This window comes from Molossus molossus, unplaced genomic scaffold, assembly GCF_014108415.1.
Source record: "Molossus molossus isolate mMolMol1 unplaced genomic scaffold, mMolMol1.p scaffold_m16_p_4, whole genome shotgun sequence".
In the NCBI taxonomy this organism is placed as follows: Eukaryota; Metazoa; Chordata; class Mammalia; order Chiroptera; family Molossidae; genus Molossus; species Molossus molossus.
In genome coordinates, this window is record NW_023425377.1 from 65,283,608 (window position 1) to 65,301,236 (window position 17,629).

General features: G+C 50.5%; 1 protein-coding gene across 2 annotated transcripts; it reads right to left on the reverse strand.

Annotated features, from left to right (window-relative positions):
- Nucleotides 1-5,576: 5,576 nt before the first annotated feature.
- On the reverse strand, nt 5,577-17,189 carry LOC118616193 (coiled-coil domain-containing protein 42). 2 transcript variants are annotated; one of them, XM_036241652.1, is made up of 7 exons: nt 17,107-17,189; nt 16,703-16,808; nt 16,312-16,416; nt 14,802-14,999; nt 9,333-9,554; nt 9,088-9,246; nt 5,577-5,654 (listed from the first exon to the last, which is right to left on the reverse strand). In XM_036241652.1, exons 1-7 carry the CDS (start codon nt 17,187-17,189, stop codon nt 5,577-5,579), a joined length of 951 nt encoding a protein of 316 aa, XP_036097545.1. The 2 variants fall into 2 exon arrangements, with proteins under 2 accessions (XP_036097545.1, XP_036097546.1); XM_036241653.1 differs by lacking the exon at nt 9,333-9,554.
- Nucleotides 17,190-17,629: the final 440 nt, after the last annotated feature.

Sequence of the window (17,629 nt, forward strand, 5' to 3'; positions counted from 1 at the left end):
AGGGGCACCAGAGACATACAGGAAAGAACTGAGCTGTTTGGCACTGGAGCGAGGGCTGGAGAGGGGGCTTTCTCTGGGACAAAAATGCTGTCAGAGGCCTTTGTTCCTTTGGTGAGCCCTTCCCTGGGGCGGCAGACAGCCACCATACCTGGGACTCCAGCACCCTGGCTCACACTGATTGCTCCACCCTGGTGATTACATGAGGCCCCGCACCACCCAACTTTCAAGCCCACCCAAGCTGTTGCCACTTGCTTAACCATAGGATTGGCGTGTCTTGGATCCTGCTTCAGGTTTTTCCTAAATTCTTTCAAACAAGCAGCATCTGGTCTCAGCTAGCCCCATACTGCTCGTTAAGTTATACACAGAAAGAAACACAGGGTGGCAGCCAAAATGAGGAGACAAAGAAACAGGTCCCAAATGAAAGAACAGAACAAAACCCCAAGAAAAGAACTAAGCAAAATGGAGACAAGCAACCTAACAGATGCTGAGTTCAAAATACTGCTTATAAGGATGCTCAATGAACTTAGTGAGAACCTCAGTGAACTTAGTGAGGGCCTCAAGAGCATAAAAAAGGACCAGTCAGAAATGATGGATGCACAGTCAGAAATGAAGGAGGCATTAACTGAAATAAAGAATAATTTACACAGATTCAATAGTAGAGTATGTAAATTCAAGAAGCAAACCATTGATTTGGAATATAAGGAAGCAAAAAACGCCCAATCAGAACAGCAAAAAGAAAAAAGAATTCCAAAAAAATGAGGATAGTGTAAGGAGCCGCTGGGACAACTTCAAGCATGCCAACATTCGCATCTTGGGGGTGCCAGAAGGAGAAGAGCGAGAACAAGAAATCAAAAACCTGTTTGAAACAATAATGGCAGAAATCTTTCCAAACTTGGTGAAGGAAACAGACATACAAGTCCAGGAGACACAGAAAGTCCCAAATAAGATGAACCCAAGAGTCCCACACCAAGACACATCATCATCAAAATGCAGAAGGTTCAAGACAAAGAGAGAATCTTAAAAGCAGCAAGAGAAAGGCAGCTAGTTACCTACAAGGGAGTTCCCATAAGACTTTCAGCTGACTTCTCAAAAGAAACTTTGCAGGCCAGAAGGGAGTGGCAAGAAATATTCAGAGTTATGAAAAGCAAGAACCTACAACCAAGATTACTCTATTCTGCAGAGCTGTCATTTAGAATCGATGGCCATATAAAGTTTCCCAGACAAGGAAAAGCTAAAGGAGTTCATCAGCACCAAACCATTATTATATGAAATGTTGAAGGGTCTTCTTGAAGAAAAAGATAAAAAATATGAACAAACAAAATGGCAATGACTACACAGCTATCGACAACTGAATCTACAAACAAAATGAACAAGCAGAACAGAAACATTCTCATAGATACAGAGAATATTTTGTTGGTTGCCAGATGGAAGGGGGAATGGGTGAAAAAGGTGAAGGGATTAAGAAGTACAAATTCGCCCTGGCCAGTTTGGCTCAGTGGTAGAGTGTCGGCCTGCGGTCCAGAGAGACCCGGGTTCAGTTCCTGCTAAGGGTATGTACCTCGGTTGCAGTTTGTCCCTGGCCCTGGTTGGGTCGTGCGGGTGGCAGCCACTCGATGTGTCCCTTTCACGTCGATGTTTCTCTCTCTCTCTCCCCCTCCTCACTCTATCTGAACAAAAAATGGAAAAATGTCCTCGGGTGAGGATAAAAAAAAAAGTGCAAGTTGGTTACTAGATCGACAAACCTAAAAGGGAAGGGGGGTTGCGGAGTGGGAAGAAATAAACCAAAGAACTTATATGCATATATACATAACCAATGGACACAGACAACATTGAGGAAAAAGGCAGGAGGGGGCAGGAGTGGGGAGGAAGGGGTAAATGGGGGGAAAATGAGGAACATCTGTAATACATTCAACAATAAAGATTAAAAGAAAGGAAAAAAAGATGTGGGACCCTAGCCTGCAGTCTGGGAAAGGGGCGGTGAGGGTAAAATCGAGTGGGGGAGGGGTCTGATCCCACAGGTCAATAGTTTATCTCTCAGGAGCCTGGGCCCTTTAGCTAGTCCAGAGACAGAGACACTCGGAAAGCTTTCAACATGTTCCATCCCGTTCTCAGCAGCAGCTTTGCACATCGATTGCTGTTTGGGGTCTGTGCATCTGCCTGGCGTGTGTGACAGACATGGACACGGTTACCTGGCGCTTGAGGGCTGAGCTCCTCTGTTTCCTTCTTCCTCTCTCCCAGGAAGAGGGAGCAGGTGTGGGGAACAGAGTGTTCTAGCCCTGAGAGCGGGTCCTGAAGGTCTTGCCTCCCTTTACCCATGAAATTCCCGGAGCCCTACTTCCTGCCTGTGTGATGGAAACTATTCATTTCTGGAACCAATCAGTTATTTCTGCTTTAATGAGCTGGTGTCTTTTCTTGCTGGGAAAACTCCAATTGGCTCTTAATTCGACCCTCTTTCTCTTGGACCGTGATCTCAGGCACCTGGAGCCCAAATCTCTTCACTGGGCAGCCTTAGGCTTCGTGGGCCCAGAGCCCAGGGTGGACACGCTGAGGGGCTGGGGAGGAGGGGTGAGGGCCTGCCTCTGACTGCCGCCTGCCCCGCTCCCGATGGGAAGCCCCCTCGCACAGGCTTATGAGACTCCCTCAACCTTCTGAATTTGCTCTGCCCTGTTCTGCGGGCTTGGGAATGAGTTTTTAGATTTGTGGCTTTGCTTGTAATCAAGAACCCTGCCTAGACCCACAGAATTTCCTCTGCCCCAGGTCTGGGCTCCTTTGGAAACCTAAACAACGCAGCAGCCTCAGAGTGAGCTGTGCACGTGTTTGTAAACGCGTGTGGGTGTCCATAAGCTGTGTGTGAGCACAGGAATTCTCAGTGCGACTCTTCACAACTCCGGCGTTCCATCAAGCAGGAAGGGGTGCTCCAGCAGAGGAGCCTGGGGGGAGAGGAGCAGGTGAGCGGGAGGGTCTCCAGTGCTGGCCTGGGAAGGGGGTGGGGTGGCTGAGGGGCCCTCGGCCTCCCAGGAACTGTGTTCACTCTTTACAGGTTGGACTCCTCAAACATCACTTCAGAGACACAGGGGCTTTGGGGAACCTTCTGTCCCGCGCCCTCTCCTGCATCTCAGGATGCAGCCCAGGAGGCTCAAAGATAAAGAGAAACTACTTTAGAGGCATATCCTTTACCCACAAACCAGTTTCTGAAAGGCCCTGGTCTCCTTCCAGGGAGTCTACCTATTCCCCTCAGCACCACCCCTAGAACTTGCCCCTCCTCTACCCTTTCAGAGAGAGCGCCCTTGGCCCCAGCCTACCAGTCGTCCCCTCCTTTCCTCACCCCTGGAGCAGACAGTGGCATGTGCAGGCCTGGGGACGTGGCGGCTGGGCTAGGCTGGACTGAATTTCCCAGAACTCCCTCTCCTGGAGTCTCCACAAGGTGGGGGTGGAGTTCACAGAAACTCCAGCTGCAGGAGGTTTGGGGGTGAAGTGGCAGTGCTGGGTCGCTTACACATTCTGCTGCTGCTGGGTGGGGGGTGTGCTCACCCATCACCTCCCCTGGGGGAGGCAGCTGCTGGCCCTTCTGCTCCTCCAGGGGCTGCAGGGGTTGGTGCTCAGCTCCCAGGGGAGGGGCCTGCTGGCTGCAGGACACATGCCCAGCTCGGTAGTGACAAGAACTGCCCTGGGTTTCTGTCTGTCCCCAGCTTGTGCTATGGATTCTGCCTCACTTTTTTTTTTTTTTTAAGTCCTCACCTGAGGACATATTTTTTCATTTCTTGTTCAGATAGAGTGGGAGGGAGAGAGAGGAAGAGAGAGAGAAACATCGATGTGAAAGGGACACATCAAGTGGCTGCCACCCGCACAACCAACCAGGGCCAGGGACAAACTGCAGCCGAGGTACGTGCCCTTTGTGAGAACCGAACCCGGGTCTCTCTGGACCATAGGCCGACGCTCTAACCGCTGAGCCAAACCGGCCAGGGCTCTGCCTCACTCTTGATCTCCCCCACTTTACATCCATATTTCTTTCCCAACCACCTCCCGCGGTGGCTTCGAGGTCCAGCGTCAGATGTGAAGACCACAACTTTGCAGAGAGTGCTCAACCAGCGCCCACACCGCCCAAGGTCAACTCCCTGTCACAGAGCTCGCTCTGAGACTGCTGTATGTTTCAGGTTTCCAAAGGAGCCCAGGTGCAGGGCAGAGGAAATTCTGTGGGTCTAGGGAGAGGTCCATCTCTGCCCCTGCGGTTCTGCTCCTCTGACAGCTGCGGTCTGAGACCCGTGTTCCCGACATGTGTTACTTCACACGGGGGGGGGGGGGGGGGGGGTGAAGGGAGCCCGGGTCCTGGAGTGTTTGGTTCACTAGGAAACTGGTTCTCAGAGCGGAGCGTGTGTCTGAGTGACCTGGAGGGCTTGTTAAAAGCCGATGGCTGGGGCCCACCCAGGGTTTCTGATTCTCAGGTCTGGGTAGGGCCTGAAAATTTGCATTTCTGGTAAGTTCCCAGGTGATGCGGATACTGCTGGTCCAGAAGCCATGTTGAGAAGCCTGCTGTACATGGCGGTGTGGGCCAAGATGAGGGGTACCGCTGCCCACGGCAGGAACCCAGAGGGGTAGGCTGCAGCAGCGCCGAGAGGTGATGGGGATCCCTGCAGGCCCTCTGGGGTCCCAGGCCGGATCCTCAGCCTTCTTTGGTGGGGGCAGCAGCAGTGTCTCTGTCTTCTGCAAGGCAGCCTGAGCCCGGGCTCAGGGAGGCAGACCCAGTGTGAATTCTGACCTTGTCATCTGTACCAGTGTCCTTGGGCAAGTGGCCTTCTAGTACGACAGGAACAGCAGTGCCGCACAGAGTTTTCACTGGGATGATGAGCATTACGTGTGTGCTCCACCTCTGGCCTGACTTTTGTCAGTGCGGATTTAGAAACGTGTAACTGAGGTTTTGACCCTAAGTGTAAGACTTTCCATCGACCCGTCCTCCGCTTAGTTTGCTGGTTTTGAGCCATTGTCCCAGCCTGCCCAGGGGCTGTCCTTTGGCAGCCTGCCTGCCAGTCCCGCACTAGCGTGGACCACGTTCTAGTGTTAGGGTTCACGGGGGGGTGTGGGGGGGGGGGGCAGGGCTTGCCTCCAAGGTCGGGGAAGGGTTGGAACTCTGACTTGTGAAGCTGCCTTCATAGCCCTAATTGGAAACACCAACTTGAACATTTTCTTTGAAATGGCAGAGGAAAAATGGTCCCGTGTACTTACCCCGCCTGCTGCCCACGTGAATACTTACTGTGTGCAAGTCCTAGGAGACACTGCACCTGAGATTTAATTTCTATACCCTGGGCAGCATCAGTGACCAGCTTTATGCGGGGATACTTTGGGGGGTTCCTTCCTCAATGGACCCTTTTCCCCTTGAATAAACAACAAAAACGAGAACTTAGGAACAAACTTCTTATAGAATTTAATGTTTTCAGTGGCGGATGGGCTGAGGCCCAAGGGGAAATATGGCAGGGTGCCTGCTAGCAGGACGGCACGGGGGTCTCCGAGCGCTGGCCTTGGGTGACCAACTGCAAGCTCACCAGGGACTTTCTCTCTCCATCTCTGTTCATGGCTGCTCCTTAAACCCGGATCTGCTGTTGGTCCTTCTTCTTCACCTCTGCCCAGATGTCTGTCAGGTCCTGGATGAACTGCTGGATCTAACGAGGCAAGGGGACCAGAGTTAACCTGACCCTGCGACAGGCCATTGCATCCACACACAGAGCATGTCCAGGAGTCACCGTTTTCCTGTGACCGACTCCTGAAGCCACGTCCCCTCATCTGACAATTATTCTAGTTGACATGGAGGATCAGGCTTTCTAGACTAAAAGCAATACCTACCAATGGAGTAGGAACTCCTAGAAACAGACACTGAGATGGGATGAAGTACAGGCTGACAGTCTGACTAAAGGAGAAGAGAGAGGACCCTGAGCACACCGGGGACGAGAAGCATGTAGCAGGCAGGGTCCAGCTGGTGTCGGGCAGATGGCTCTCCACAATTTCATAACCTCTAAGGTGGTCGTTGACCTGAATCCCAGACCTGATGCTCATTATGCTAATCTTGAGTCATGCAGGAAGTTTGAATTCCATTTGCTGGCTTCTGTTTTGAAGAACATGTAACCGGTAGGAAACAGTGCTGCCTCACAGGTGGGAAGACCTGGGGTCCTGATGGAGCTCTGAGGAATCACGTCACCTTTCTGGGATTCAGTTCCTTCATCTTTAAAAAGGGTAGAGGGGGAAAGGCTAGTCTAGATGACCTCTAAGATCTCAGTTCTAAAACTTCTCCTTTTCAAGAATGTTTCTGGAGTTAGGACTACATAGATCGTCTAAAAATCTCAACAACTCTATCAGTAGCAAAAGCTGTACTATTACTGATGTGACTCCTGTTTTGCAGAAGAGGAAACAAAGGGTCAGTGAATTAAGGTAACGTTCCCAAGGTCACAGAGAAGACAAGCTCAGCATTTCCCAAACTGTGTTCTTATTATAAGTAATCACATAACCCAACCCACCCCCAAAGGATCCAGTGGTCAAGTAAGTTTCAGAAACGTTAAACTAAAGATAAATTATATTGAATCTGCTTAGAGAGTCTCAGGAAAGAACCTCGCAAACCATCCAACTTCGTTTAACTGCAGAGTTTTCTAAATGTATTAATCCATAGAGTCCTTTTATTCCTCCATAGGAAACTTACTAACATCTTGGGATTCTAGGATTTTCCAAGCCCAGTTTGGAAAATGCTGCTCCAGACAGTTTGGGCTTTTTTCAGGGCATTAACGACAAAGTAGATGGAATTCAAACTGTCCTGGCCCTTCGCAGAATCACTTGTCCGAAGCTGTACTATGGTGCTGGGCTCCTAGTTCTAGTAAGAGGTTCCCAAAACCCATGCTGGGATCTGTTGTGGGGATTTGTTGAGAGCATTGTTGATTGAGTGTCTCTGAAGCTTCCTCGAGAAATTAAAGTGCTGGAAAAAGTTTGTTTTCTCTGAGGAAAACTTATGTTTTGGTACCAGAACTATGTGTTGCTTTTCCTTCTGGTCACCAGGAAGCTCAGAGCCAACTACTGGTCTTTATAATACAAGGATCTACAGTCTTTATTTCTCTCTCTTGCCCTGACCTCAGATTTTAGCTTATATTTTTCCTGGTCCTTATTTTTTATTTTTCAGACTACTCGATTTCCCTCAGTAGACTCCTATCTTATGGGAATGAAGCGGGATAGTTTAAAATAACATTTGGGCGATATTAAGCATTCCTGCAGAGGCAGATCAAGGTTGAAAGGGAGTCAGAAAGCTCACAGTTCTGGGTGGATACACTGGAAGCCATGGTCTCAGCAGGGAATGCAGGCAGGGCAGCAGCGGGAGCTCACACCTCCTGCCCCCCCCATCTTAACAGCAGCTGAAGGAAGGGGCCTGAGGACCTCCGGGAGTCCCCGAGACCCACTGCTGGGGGAGAGGCTGCAGGGCCAACGCTCTTTGGACAATCTAAGATATTATTATTACTATCTTTATTATTATTTTGCTCTTATGCTCTCATGAGTGGACAGTGGCTTTTAGCAGAGTAGAATGTTTCCATGACATGGGCTGTCACACAGAGTGAGTGTGAAAGCAGGCAGGAGAACCCGCCTGTCCACTATGAAGCCAGACATCAAGGGAATTTGTAAAAATGTCAAATAACTCCACGCACCCCCCCCAAAGATTTTTGAAAATGTACTTTTCATTAAAAATGCTATTTATGTTCATTTGCCTCTTGTCATTTGAAAATGAAAAGAATTAAGTATTTTTAGGTTTTCTGTTTGAGTTTCTAATATGGTAAATAACAATAAATGTAACCCATATAAACAGAAGCTCTCTGAGGGTCTTCAATGCATTTTTAGAGAGTAAAGGTATCCTGATGCCAAAAAAGTCTGAGAATTGCCCTGGCCAGTTTGGCTCAGCGATTAGAGTGCTGGCCCGCGGACCAGAGACTCCGGGGTTTGGTTTCTGCTAAGGGCACATATCTCGGTTGCAGTTTGTCCCGGGCCTTGGTTGGGTCCAAGGCCGTGTGGGTGGCAACCAGTTGATGTGTCTCTCTCACATCCGTGTTTCTCTCTCTTTCTTCCCCCCTCTCTCCCTCCCTAACAGTTCTGCCCTAACATGCCTTAAGAAGTAGGCAGATTTTTTGGTTCAGGGAAACCCTTCTTCCTGGCTGGTCAGTGGGTGAAATCCTTTACATTTCATGAGTTTCCCGGTTGTTGTTGGTAAACAGGGGAAGTGCCTCTCAGCTGGTTGCTTTTGTGGGTTTGTGTTTGATCTCCAGTCTCCAAATATTATCAAGCGCCCGCTGTGAGGCAGGCATTGTGCCAGACTCTGGGGACACAGCCGGGAACAAAACAAAAATCAGTTTTCAGGAGCTCACTTTCCACCCTTTCACAGAAGATCTAAAGACTTTGCCAAAGGAACAAACAAATTGTCGTGGTTCTCTGCATGTCACAAGAAGCACGGCAAATTCACCTGCTGATACGGAGTCTCTCAAGTTATGGGGTGTGTTCACCTTTCGTCAGAAGTGAGATGATTTTAGGTGGAACATGGACCTGGCATCATGCAGCTTTGAAGGAGTTATTTCCTTTTAGTTACTTCAAAGAGAAAATCTCAGATAGGGACTAATAGACTCTAAGATTTCCCTGAACTTGCTGAGTTACCTCCCTTCTCCTTCACCAATAGTCTCTCTTCCCCAAGAGTGGGCCTCAGGCATAAGCCTCCAGGAACTTACTAGACTAATAAGATTGTTTTGCACAATGGATTCAATAGTGGGTCCCTGCCACCATCCGAGATGACTGGGGCCCACAGGGTCTTAGCTCTAATGCCGTGGTTCTCAAAGTGTGGAACCCAGACCAGCACCAGCACCAGGGACTTGTTGAAAATGGAAATTCATGGCTTCTCACTTCAGACCTACTGAGAAAGAGACTCTGGGAGTGGGACCCAGCAATGCTCCCCAGACTTTGGTGATTCTGATCCTGTTAACATCTGAGGACCGTGGCTCCATCCGGTTCATCCACTCAACCAATCAAGAACCATCTTGGCTCAGTGGATACAGCCCAACCTGCACCTGAGTCTCCTCTTACCATGTCCAGCTGTTTGTGCGTGTCCTCTAGGGACACTTCGGTTGTCTCCTTCAGCTGCTTGCTCACGATCTGGAAGAGGTTCAGTGTTGCCATCTTAATGGTGCCGAGCAAGAGGGTCTTCTTGGCAGCGGTGTTCTGGATGTGTGCCCAGCGAGATTCCTGGGGAGGGGATGAGGAAGGGATGTGAGCGCAGCAAACATGTGTGCGCCGTGCACGCATATGTCCCTGTGCCACCCACCCCTCACCCAGATGATGACGTCGCTGCGGGCGCGGTCGAAGCGCATCTGCAGGCGCGCCAGCTCGTTGTTGTGCTGCAGGATCTCATCGTCCTTCTCCTCCATGTAGCGGGCCAGCCGCGCCTTGGCACGCTCGATCTTCTCCTGGCCCTCCTGCGCTGACTGCATGAGGTCGGAGTGCATGCTCACCAGCGTCTTGTAGCGCGCCATCAGCTCGTGGATCTCCTCAAACTGCAGTGGGGGGTGGAGGGAGCTCGGTTCACTGCGCAGCGGCCCCAGGACCCTGTGCGGCTGCCCTGCTCCCTGCCAACTTCCTGCCTAGGTTCCTTGGCCTAGAAGACGGGCCCCAGGACAAGGACAAGGGGCAGAGGCTGTGAGGCCCTTGCAGTCCCGCTGCTTGCTTCTGTTGGATTGGTATGGGCATGGGCCATATGTTGGGGGCACGTGCAGCTGGACCAGGGGTTCTCAATCTTGACTGCATGTTGGAACCATGTGAGAAACTTTAAAAAGGACACCTGGCAGATTCTACCCCAAGAGATTTGGATGAATAAACTGGTCTGAAGTGATCCCTGGCATCTGAATTTGGCAAACTCCGCCCCTACCCCCCCCCCCATTCTAGTGCTGAGAATTGCTACAGGGAACAGCCTGGGAAAAGATGATGGACTGTGTGTGTGTGTGTGTGTGTGTGTGTGTGTGAGAGAGAGAGAGAGAGAGACAGAGAGAGACAGAGAGAGACAGAGAGAGCGATATTCAGGATACTCAAGAAAGGTTAGTATGAATGACCTGAGTTCAAGATGGGAAGAGAGAGATGGACCTGGAGAAGTAGAAAAAAGTGCCCAGTAAACCCTGAGAAGGAGTGTGGACTTTATCCATTGAAGGATTTTAAGAAGCAGAGAAAGAACTTTCTGTCTGTAGGAAGGGGAGGGGTGCACTTTGAGACGGTTCCCAAGGCAATGATGATCCTATTCAACAAGAATGTACCAAGAATCACATACAAGCCAGGAACTATGCTAACTGCTAGGGACAGAGCAGGAGATAAGACAGGCAGACCCTGCTCTTATAAAGTCTGCAACTTGGGGTGGTGTGGATGGAAAACAGACAGATGAGTGCATAGTTACAATACCAAGTGATAAGCCTTATCTATGACTGGGGGATGGGGCTGGAAGGAGACTGTGGGGGTAAGATCTTCAACATGGTGCTCTCTGGTATTTGCTCAACACTTGCTGAGCTCTCCCTCCAGCAGAGACTGGAGAGGGTACCAGTGGGGCAGGAGCCCTGGGAGGCTCAGCTGCCTCCTCCATGCCACGCTGGCTCTAACTTGCAGGCCCCACGCAAGAGAGAAGCCCTTCGACCCTCCCTGTTTAGAAGGCGGTGTGAGCATCGGGATGTCAACTCACCTACCCAGGGGTTTATCCAAGGGAGCCTTCCAGCCTCCCAGGGACACTTTCTGAGCACTTTGCTCATCTCATGACATTTCCAGTGATAGATTGGTATTCTGGGAACTTCCCGGCTGGCCTTTCCCCAAATATACCTCTGTGGGGAAGGGCCACCCAGTCCAGCATTAGAGGAAGAGGGAAGAGCTAGAAAGGGTTCCTGGGGGAAAGGATGGCTAACACAAGACTAGAGGCATGAACAGAAAATAGCCAGGAAATGCAGGTGGGGGAGGATGAGGAGGTATTTCAGGTAGAGGAACGAGCCCGGGTAAAGATCATGGGGTGTGTGTGGCGTGTTCAGGAGGCTCAAGAAAGTTTAGTAAGAACAACCTGAGTTCAAGATGGGGAGGGAGAGATGTAAAAAAGTAAAAAAGAGAAGTAAAAAAGTGCCCAGTAAACCCTGAGAAGGAGTGTGGACTTCATCCACTGAAGAGTTTTAAGAAGCAGAGAGAACTTAGTTTTGGAACGTTCACTCAACACACAATGCGACAGCCTACAGGTGAAATGAATGGACTACATCAAGGTGACCAGGAGCTCCGCTCCCAAACTTAACACTGACGGCAAAAGGACTCGGGTGCTCACTCAAAGAGGCTCCCACGGTCCAAAGATGGGACAAATCGAACGTCAGTTAGAATCAGTGCAAAGGATTAAAACATGTCAAACATGTTAAAAATCCCATGCGCTCATAATGGTTATAACAATAGCAGAGGCCAGTTTTGGAGGATGCTGGAAAACCAACTCATTATTCTGAAAACTGTAATAAAGAATCGAGTATTTCACTAGCTGCTTTTTTAAGACCATGTGGTGACCAAACAGTTGATGAAGGGAGGATTCTCTTAATGAAGTCCTTTCCTTGATGGCAGGATTCTAGTTATATGTGAAGAAGGGATGACAACATTTCTAGCAGCCTAGAAGGGTCTTCTGCCCCCTGCTACCAAGGAAATCAGAATTGTGCCGTCTATCACCAAAGATTCATTTTACCTGTTTTAAACACTTCAGGGAAACCAAACAGTATATCTTATTTTATGTTTGGCTTATGTTGATCGGCATAATAATGTCTGTGACCCAAGAAACATATCAACCAATGCAGTGTGGGGACCTTGTTTGGACCCCAGTGAGAACAAGCCAACTGTCCAAAAAGCATTTGTGCAATAATTGGGGGATTTTTTTTTTTATCCTCATCTAAGGACATTTTTCCATTTTTTGTTCAGAGAGAGTGGGAGGGAAAAAGACAGAGAGAAACATTGACATGAAAGAGACGCATCGAGTGGCTGCCACCTGTACAACCCAACCAGGGCCGGGGACAAACTGCAACCGAGGTACGTGCCCTTAGCGGAAACCGAACCCGGGTCTCTCTGGACATCAGGCCGACGCTCTAACCGCTGAGCCAAACCGGCCAGGGCAATGGGGGGATTTTTAACATCAACTGGATATTTAATATTAAGGAATTTCTATCAAATTTTTACTAGGTTGTGACAATGGCATTATGACTATATTAACAAGAGCTCTTTTTTTTAAGAGTTACGTACCAGAGTACTTATGGATAAAAAAGTATAATTTGCTTCAAAATGGCGGAGGTGGAAGGTTTGGGGGATTTGACTATGAGTTGATAATTGTTGGAATTAGGTGATGAGTGATGGGCATTCTATAGCTTATTCTCTCTATTTTTGTATATGTTTGAAATTTTCCATAATAAAAAGGTTTTAAAAATAGTGATCAGAAAATGTAAGTCACAAAAGGACATGTCCAATACTATTAGTAGTTTACGGATATGTAATGTGTTGCCAAAGCAATAAAAACAATCATGTGAATGAGAAATGAGAAAATCAGAGGTTTGGTTACCTCTGAGGAGAGGGAAAGAAGCATGAGTTTGGAAGGGGCCACGCAAAGGGTTTCAATGACCTTTAAGTGTTTTATGAGAGAAAAAAGAATTAGGGGCAATTATTTAGATTTGACAGAGCTGTAGTGAGTACTGGGTGCTATTATACATTCTCTACACTTTTCAGTAGCTTAAAATATTTTGAAAGCAATAAAGAAGGAAAGAGAAAGAGGCAGAGGTGGGGATCCCACCGGCTATAGAACGCTGGACAGGCGGTGGCCAGGAATAAGGCAAAACTGAACTGCAGATGAGGTACGGTGGTGGTGTGGCTGAGGAAGGGGCAGGGAGGGACTGGATTCCAGAAACACTTAGGAGGCAGAATAGACCAGAGCTGCTGATTGATGGCTGTGGGGAATGAGGGAGGAGGAAGAGTCAAGGATGAGGCTCGAGTTCTGGTGAGGCTGTGGGTGGGAGGCAGGGGTGGGTGGCCATGCCATTCGCCAGCACCAGACACACCAGCAGCGGGCCGGCCTGGGGATGGCAGGAAGCAGATGAGTCGTGGGCTCCATGAATTAGATGTAGGGCCTGAAGCTCAGGAAGGAGACTTAGGACAGCAAGATACAGGCCGTCTCCTCAGTTCTCAGACATACATTTCCCAGCTCTGAATTGGAGTCACATCTCATAATTTATCTGCTGCTTTAATATAGTCGTCTTCCCTCACTGCTCCCACCAAAAAAATCCTAATTATAAAACAAATAATTTATCAGACTTCTTATAATGGAGGAAATAATGTGGATTTGGAACTCAAGCATATAAATTAGGTTCATGGTTCTCCATGGAAACTGCTGGGACTTTAAAAGGCTGTGCGCCTTTGTCTGTCTGCAGCCCCCACAGGACGTTGATCCACACCCGGGGGGGGGAGCATACCTCACACATCACCCTGCCCTGGTGAGGGGTCCTACCTGCTGTGGCACATGGGAGCATGGGGAAAAGAGCGTGGGGAGCCACCGGCATGGGGGTATCCACGGGGGGCCCAGGGGACAGGAGAAAGTGGAGGGTCTGGAACAAAGACCTGAGGAACATTTAGGGCAGGAGCTAGGAAGAGGAGCCCAGAGGAGCGTGAGGAGGAAGGACCGGAGGTAGGAAGAAAGTAGGAGAGGGAGGGAGGGGTCCAGAGGAAAAGGCAAAAGTATGTTTAAAGGAGCAGCATCAACAGTGTTGAATACAGTTGACCCTCGAACAATGCAGGGTTTAGGGGCGACGCTCCCCGTGCAGTGGAAAACCCACATATAACCTTTGATTCCCCACAGACTTAACTACTGATAGCCTACTCCTGACTGGAAGCCTTACTGACAACATAAACAGCCGATGAACACGTATATTTGTATGTTATAGGTATTATATACTGCATTCTTACAACAAGTGAGCTATAAAGAAGAAGATGTCACTAAGGAAAAGACACTTCCAGTGCTGTACTATATTTAGCGACACTGCTCCTTTATGTCATCTGTGTTAAACGACTTTGTTCCTCTGTGAGTTTTTTCAAATTGTCTACTGAAAAAGATCGCATAGAAATGGACCTGCACAGTTCAACCTGGTATTGTTCCCGGTCAACTGGACTGCGGGGTGCATGGGTGGGAAGAGGGTGGAGAAGTTCCTGCAGTTCTGGAAACGGGACAACTTCAGGAAGAGTATTGTGGGGCCCACAGGGGAGTGGTTAGAAGCAAGGGCTCCCTCGTACAGGCTGTGAGGCCCCCCCGCAGGTTATCTGACCCCTCTGAGCCTCTGTTCCCTCCTGGGGGGAAGGAGTGGACTGAATGAAGTCACACATGTGCAGCTCCCGCTCAGCACACACTAAGCTCTCAAACTGCCATAGGCTGTGTGTTTCCAGTTCCTCTCCCTTTTTACTCTCAAGTAAACAGAAACGCCAGGGACGCGGGGATAGAACTGACGCAGGGATAGAACTGGGCCCCATCCCGAGGCAGGCAAAGCTTGTTGTTGGTGCTGCAAAAAGAAACCTCGTTTCCCCAACACACAACACAGCGCCCATAGGGAGATGTTTACGCAGCTGTCACCCACACAGACACCAAGATACACCACCCCGTCCCCAACCCTGACCAGGGGCCTTTTCCAGCTGCCCTCGTTGTAGGGTGACCATTTCTGCAGAAGGTCCCCACGGTCAGGGGAGGAGAGGTGGGGCTGAGGAAGGCACCCCTCCCCACGCACCTCGGAGTTCTCCACCACCTTCTCCAGGTACTTGTTGAAGATGGAGTAGTCCTGCAGCTTGCTGCTGAGCCGCTGGTGCTGCAGCCGCAGGGCCGCCATCTCCTGCTTGGCCTTGGCCAGCTCGCGCATGCGCTGCCTCCTGAGGTCCCTCTCCTTGTTGGCCTTCTTCAGGGCGCGGATCCGCTTCTGGTCATTCTCCTGGGGCCAGGGAAGGGGTGTCTGTCAGGCACTTGCCTTGCCCACCCTGGGACCCAGCTGGTGGTGCCCCAGACGGGAACTGTTTGCTGAGCTCGGCAACCCTTAGGATGTGCAGGGATCGTCCAGGTGGGCAAGAAGGCCTATCCTCCCCCCCGCCCCGGATTTGGTACTTGGTGCCTCAATTTCTCCAACTGCGCAAGTGAGAGGCATTTCCAAAATGCCTTCCAAAAGCTGGGGAAATAGTGCTCCAGCCATAGGGAGATGAGAGAGGGATGGGCCTGCTCCAGAGGGCCTGGGGGCAAGGCCATGTGACAGAGCTTGTAGCTAATAGCTCAGACTGGCATCAGGCTCAGGCAGGAGGAAACGATGCAGGCCATTCGATGCCCAGAAAAAGACACGGGGTTCAGCTACTGGGACCAGGCTGGCACCTTCTCCTTCCTTCTGCAAAGCCCTCCCCCCAAGAATAGAGGGCAAATCCACCCCTCAAATGCACTCAGGTGGCTCCTTCCCTTCTTTAGGGGCTCCTGTGAGGCCACACTGGTGGGCATATGTGCTGGTGGCACTTGCAGGTGTGTGGAGAAGGCACACAGAGGATTGGCACGGTGCCCTGTAGCCCAGGAGAGGACTGAAGGGCCTCGAACCAGTGGTTTTCAGGTCCAACTGTACATCACAATCTCCAGAGGGGCTTCTTAAAAATGTAGTTGCCTGATCCATCAGCTTCTTTCCCCACCTGGTTTAGGCCCAGAGCAAGACAGAAGATGCTAAAGAGCAGAGTCCCCTGTCACGCAGGCCAGTGATTTCTGCCTGGAGCTGGGCCAGGCCGTTCCTTCTCGGAGAAACCTGGATTGTAAAATGGTGAAATCACTCCTCAAAGGACCAATGGAGAGGATTTGCTTCAGAATGGACTCTGGTGCCTGGTCCTTCAAATACCCATTCCCTGGACCCTCAGTGTTAGGAGGGAGAGGTGGAGTGAGTTGGGGGGACTAAAACTCTGCCTGATTCATCTTTGTATCTCCAAGTAACTCATTCAATCATTCATTCATTCATTCATTGTATTGTGTGACCCAGGTATGGGCAAGGAAATGGTAAATGGACATCTAGAAGGAACAAAGATGGACAAGTAAAAAGAAATTACAAACAGCAGTAGGTGGGGACACAAAGGGAGAGAAACCCTAGGTATTGTTGAGCACTGAAGAGACGTCTAATCCAGGGTGAGGAATCAGCAAAAGCAAGGAGGAAGAGGAGGAGGAAGATGTGGAGGAGAAGGAAGGGGAGGAGGGGACCGCAGAATGTGGGTTCCACACCCTGATACCTGGATGAATTGTTCAAACTTCTGAATGTGGGCATTCAGCTGGGCCTCCTTGGTGCCCAGTTCCTCCCAGCGCAGGTTCATTGTTTCCATTCTACGTTGAAATGTCTTGGGGTGGAGAGAGCAGAAAGGTCAGGAGGGCCTCTGACATGGGGACCAAGGGAGGCCCCAGCACCCTCTGCCCAAGTACCTCTATCCCCAGGCCTCCCACTTTCCCCCCCATACCTGCTTCAGAGCAGAGCATCCCAGGACACTGGTACCCCAAAACTTGAATAATTTCTGTCTTTACAGAGGGAACCCAGAACCACTATCCAGGACTCCTGGCACTGGCCACTGTCACCCACAAATTGAAGGGCTGTCTCGGTGGCCCCTGCACCCCACCCCAGCCCCCTACCTCTTTCTTCTGCAACATAGCATGATGCATGATCTTGACCTCCTTTTTCTTCTCCAGTAGCTGGATAGATGGGGACTCTGACTGCTCTCCAATGTGGGGGAACTTTCTGTCCAAGACATGGGCAGGAGGGGCCTGGGGCAGCTGGGACTGGGAGTAACCCATGGAGACAGAAAGCCAAGGGGAGGGAAGGGAGTCCTGTTCCCATCTGAGTGAGAGGAATGCCGTGTCCAAGGAGCCAAGTGGAGCCGGGGCATAAGGGGTGGGGATCCGGGTGACAGGGTGGATTGGTGCCAGGGTGATGGGGCAGGACGATCTGGGACACGGGGTTATAGGGGCAGGAGGGGTGGCAAGGTGGGGCATGGGTGAGTATGGGAGGTCCCAGGCACAGAGTCGAAGACACTCACTGAAGTAGTTGTAGCAGCCGCTCCCCATACTGCAGCCTGAAGTACTCGGCCAGATCTTCCTCTTCCATGATGCCCAGACTCATGGTGGCAGTGACCTGAAGGCCGGGGCAGCCGGACCTTCACAATAAGACAGTGCGTGGTGGAGCCACAGGTAGTGCAGGAATGGTTGGGCTCCTGCTTCTCCTTTCTGCCTACTTTTCAGGGTCCACCGAGGGTGGGTGCCCGAGAGACTCCTGGAAATTGCTGGAGGCCGAAAGCAGCAGCGACCAGAGATCCGGTTACCTAGCAACAGGTCGCTCAGTTCCGTGGACCACACAGGAAACGCAGGCTTTGCCCTCTGACCCCTGTCCCCGCTGACCCCGCTGCAGCTGGGGTCTTGCTCTCTGCTCCTGCGTTCACCCTTCGGGAACTTCGGAAAGAAGTCAGGCCTGATCAGATGCTGTTGTCCAGTCTGGGAGGCAGGGCCTGGGCGCCCATGGCTGAGAAACGGGTTTGGGTAGAGGGGTGTCCTGTGAGGGACCCC

Coding starts and splice junctions, on each gene's coding strand:
- LOC118616193 (XM_036241652.1), bottom strand. CDS start 17,189: ATGAGTCTGGGCATCATGGAAGAGGAAGATCTGGCCGAGTACTTCAGG. Junction 16,417..16,702: donor CTATGTTGCAGAAGAAAGAG/GTAGGGGGCTGG, acceptor CTCCACCCCAAG/ACATTTCAACGTAGAATGGA. Junction 15,000..16,311: donor AGTTTGAACAATTCATCCAG/GTATCAGGGTGT, acceptor CCCTGGCCCCAG/GAGAATGACCAGAAGCGGAT.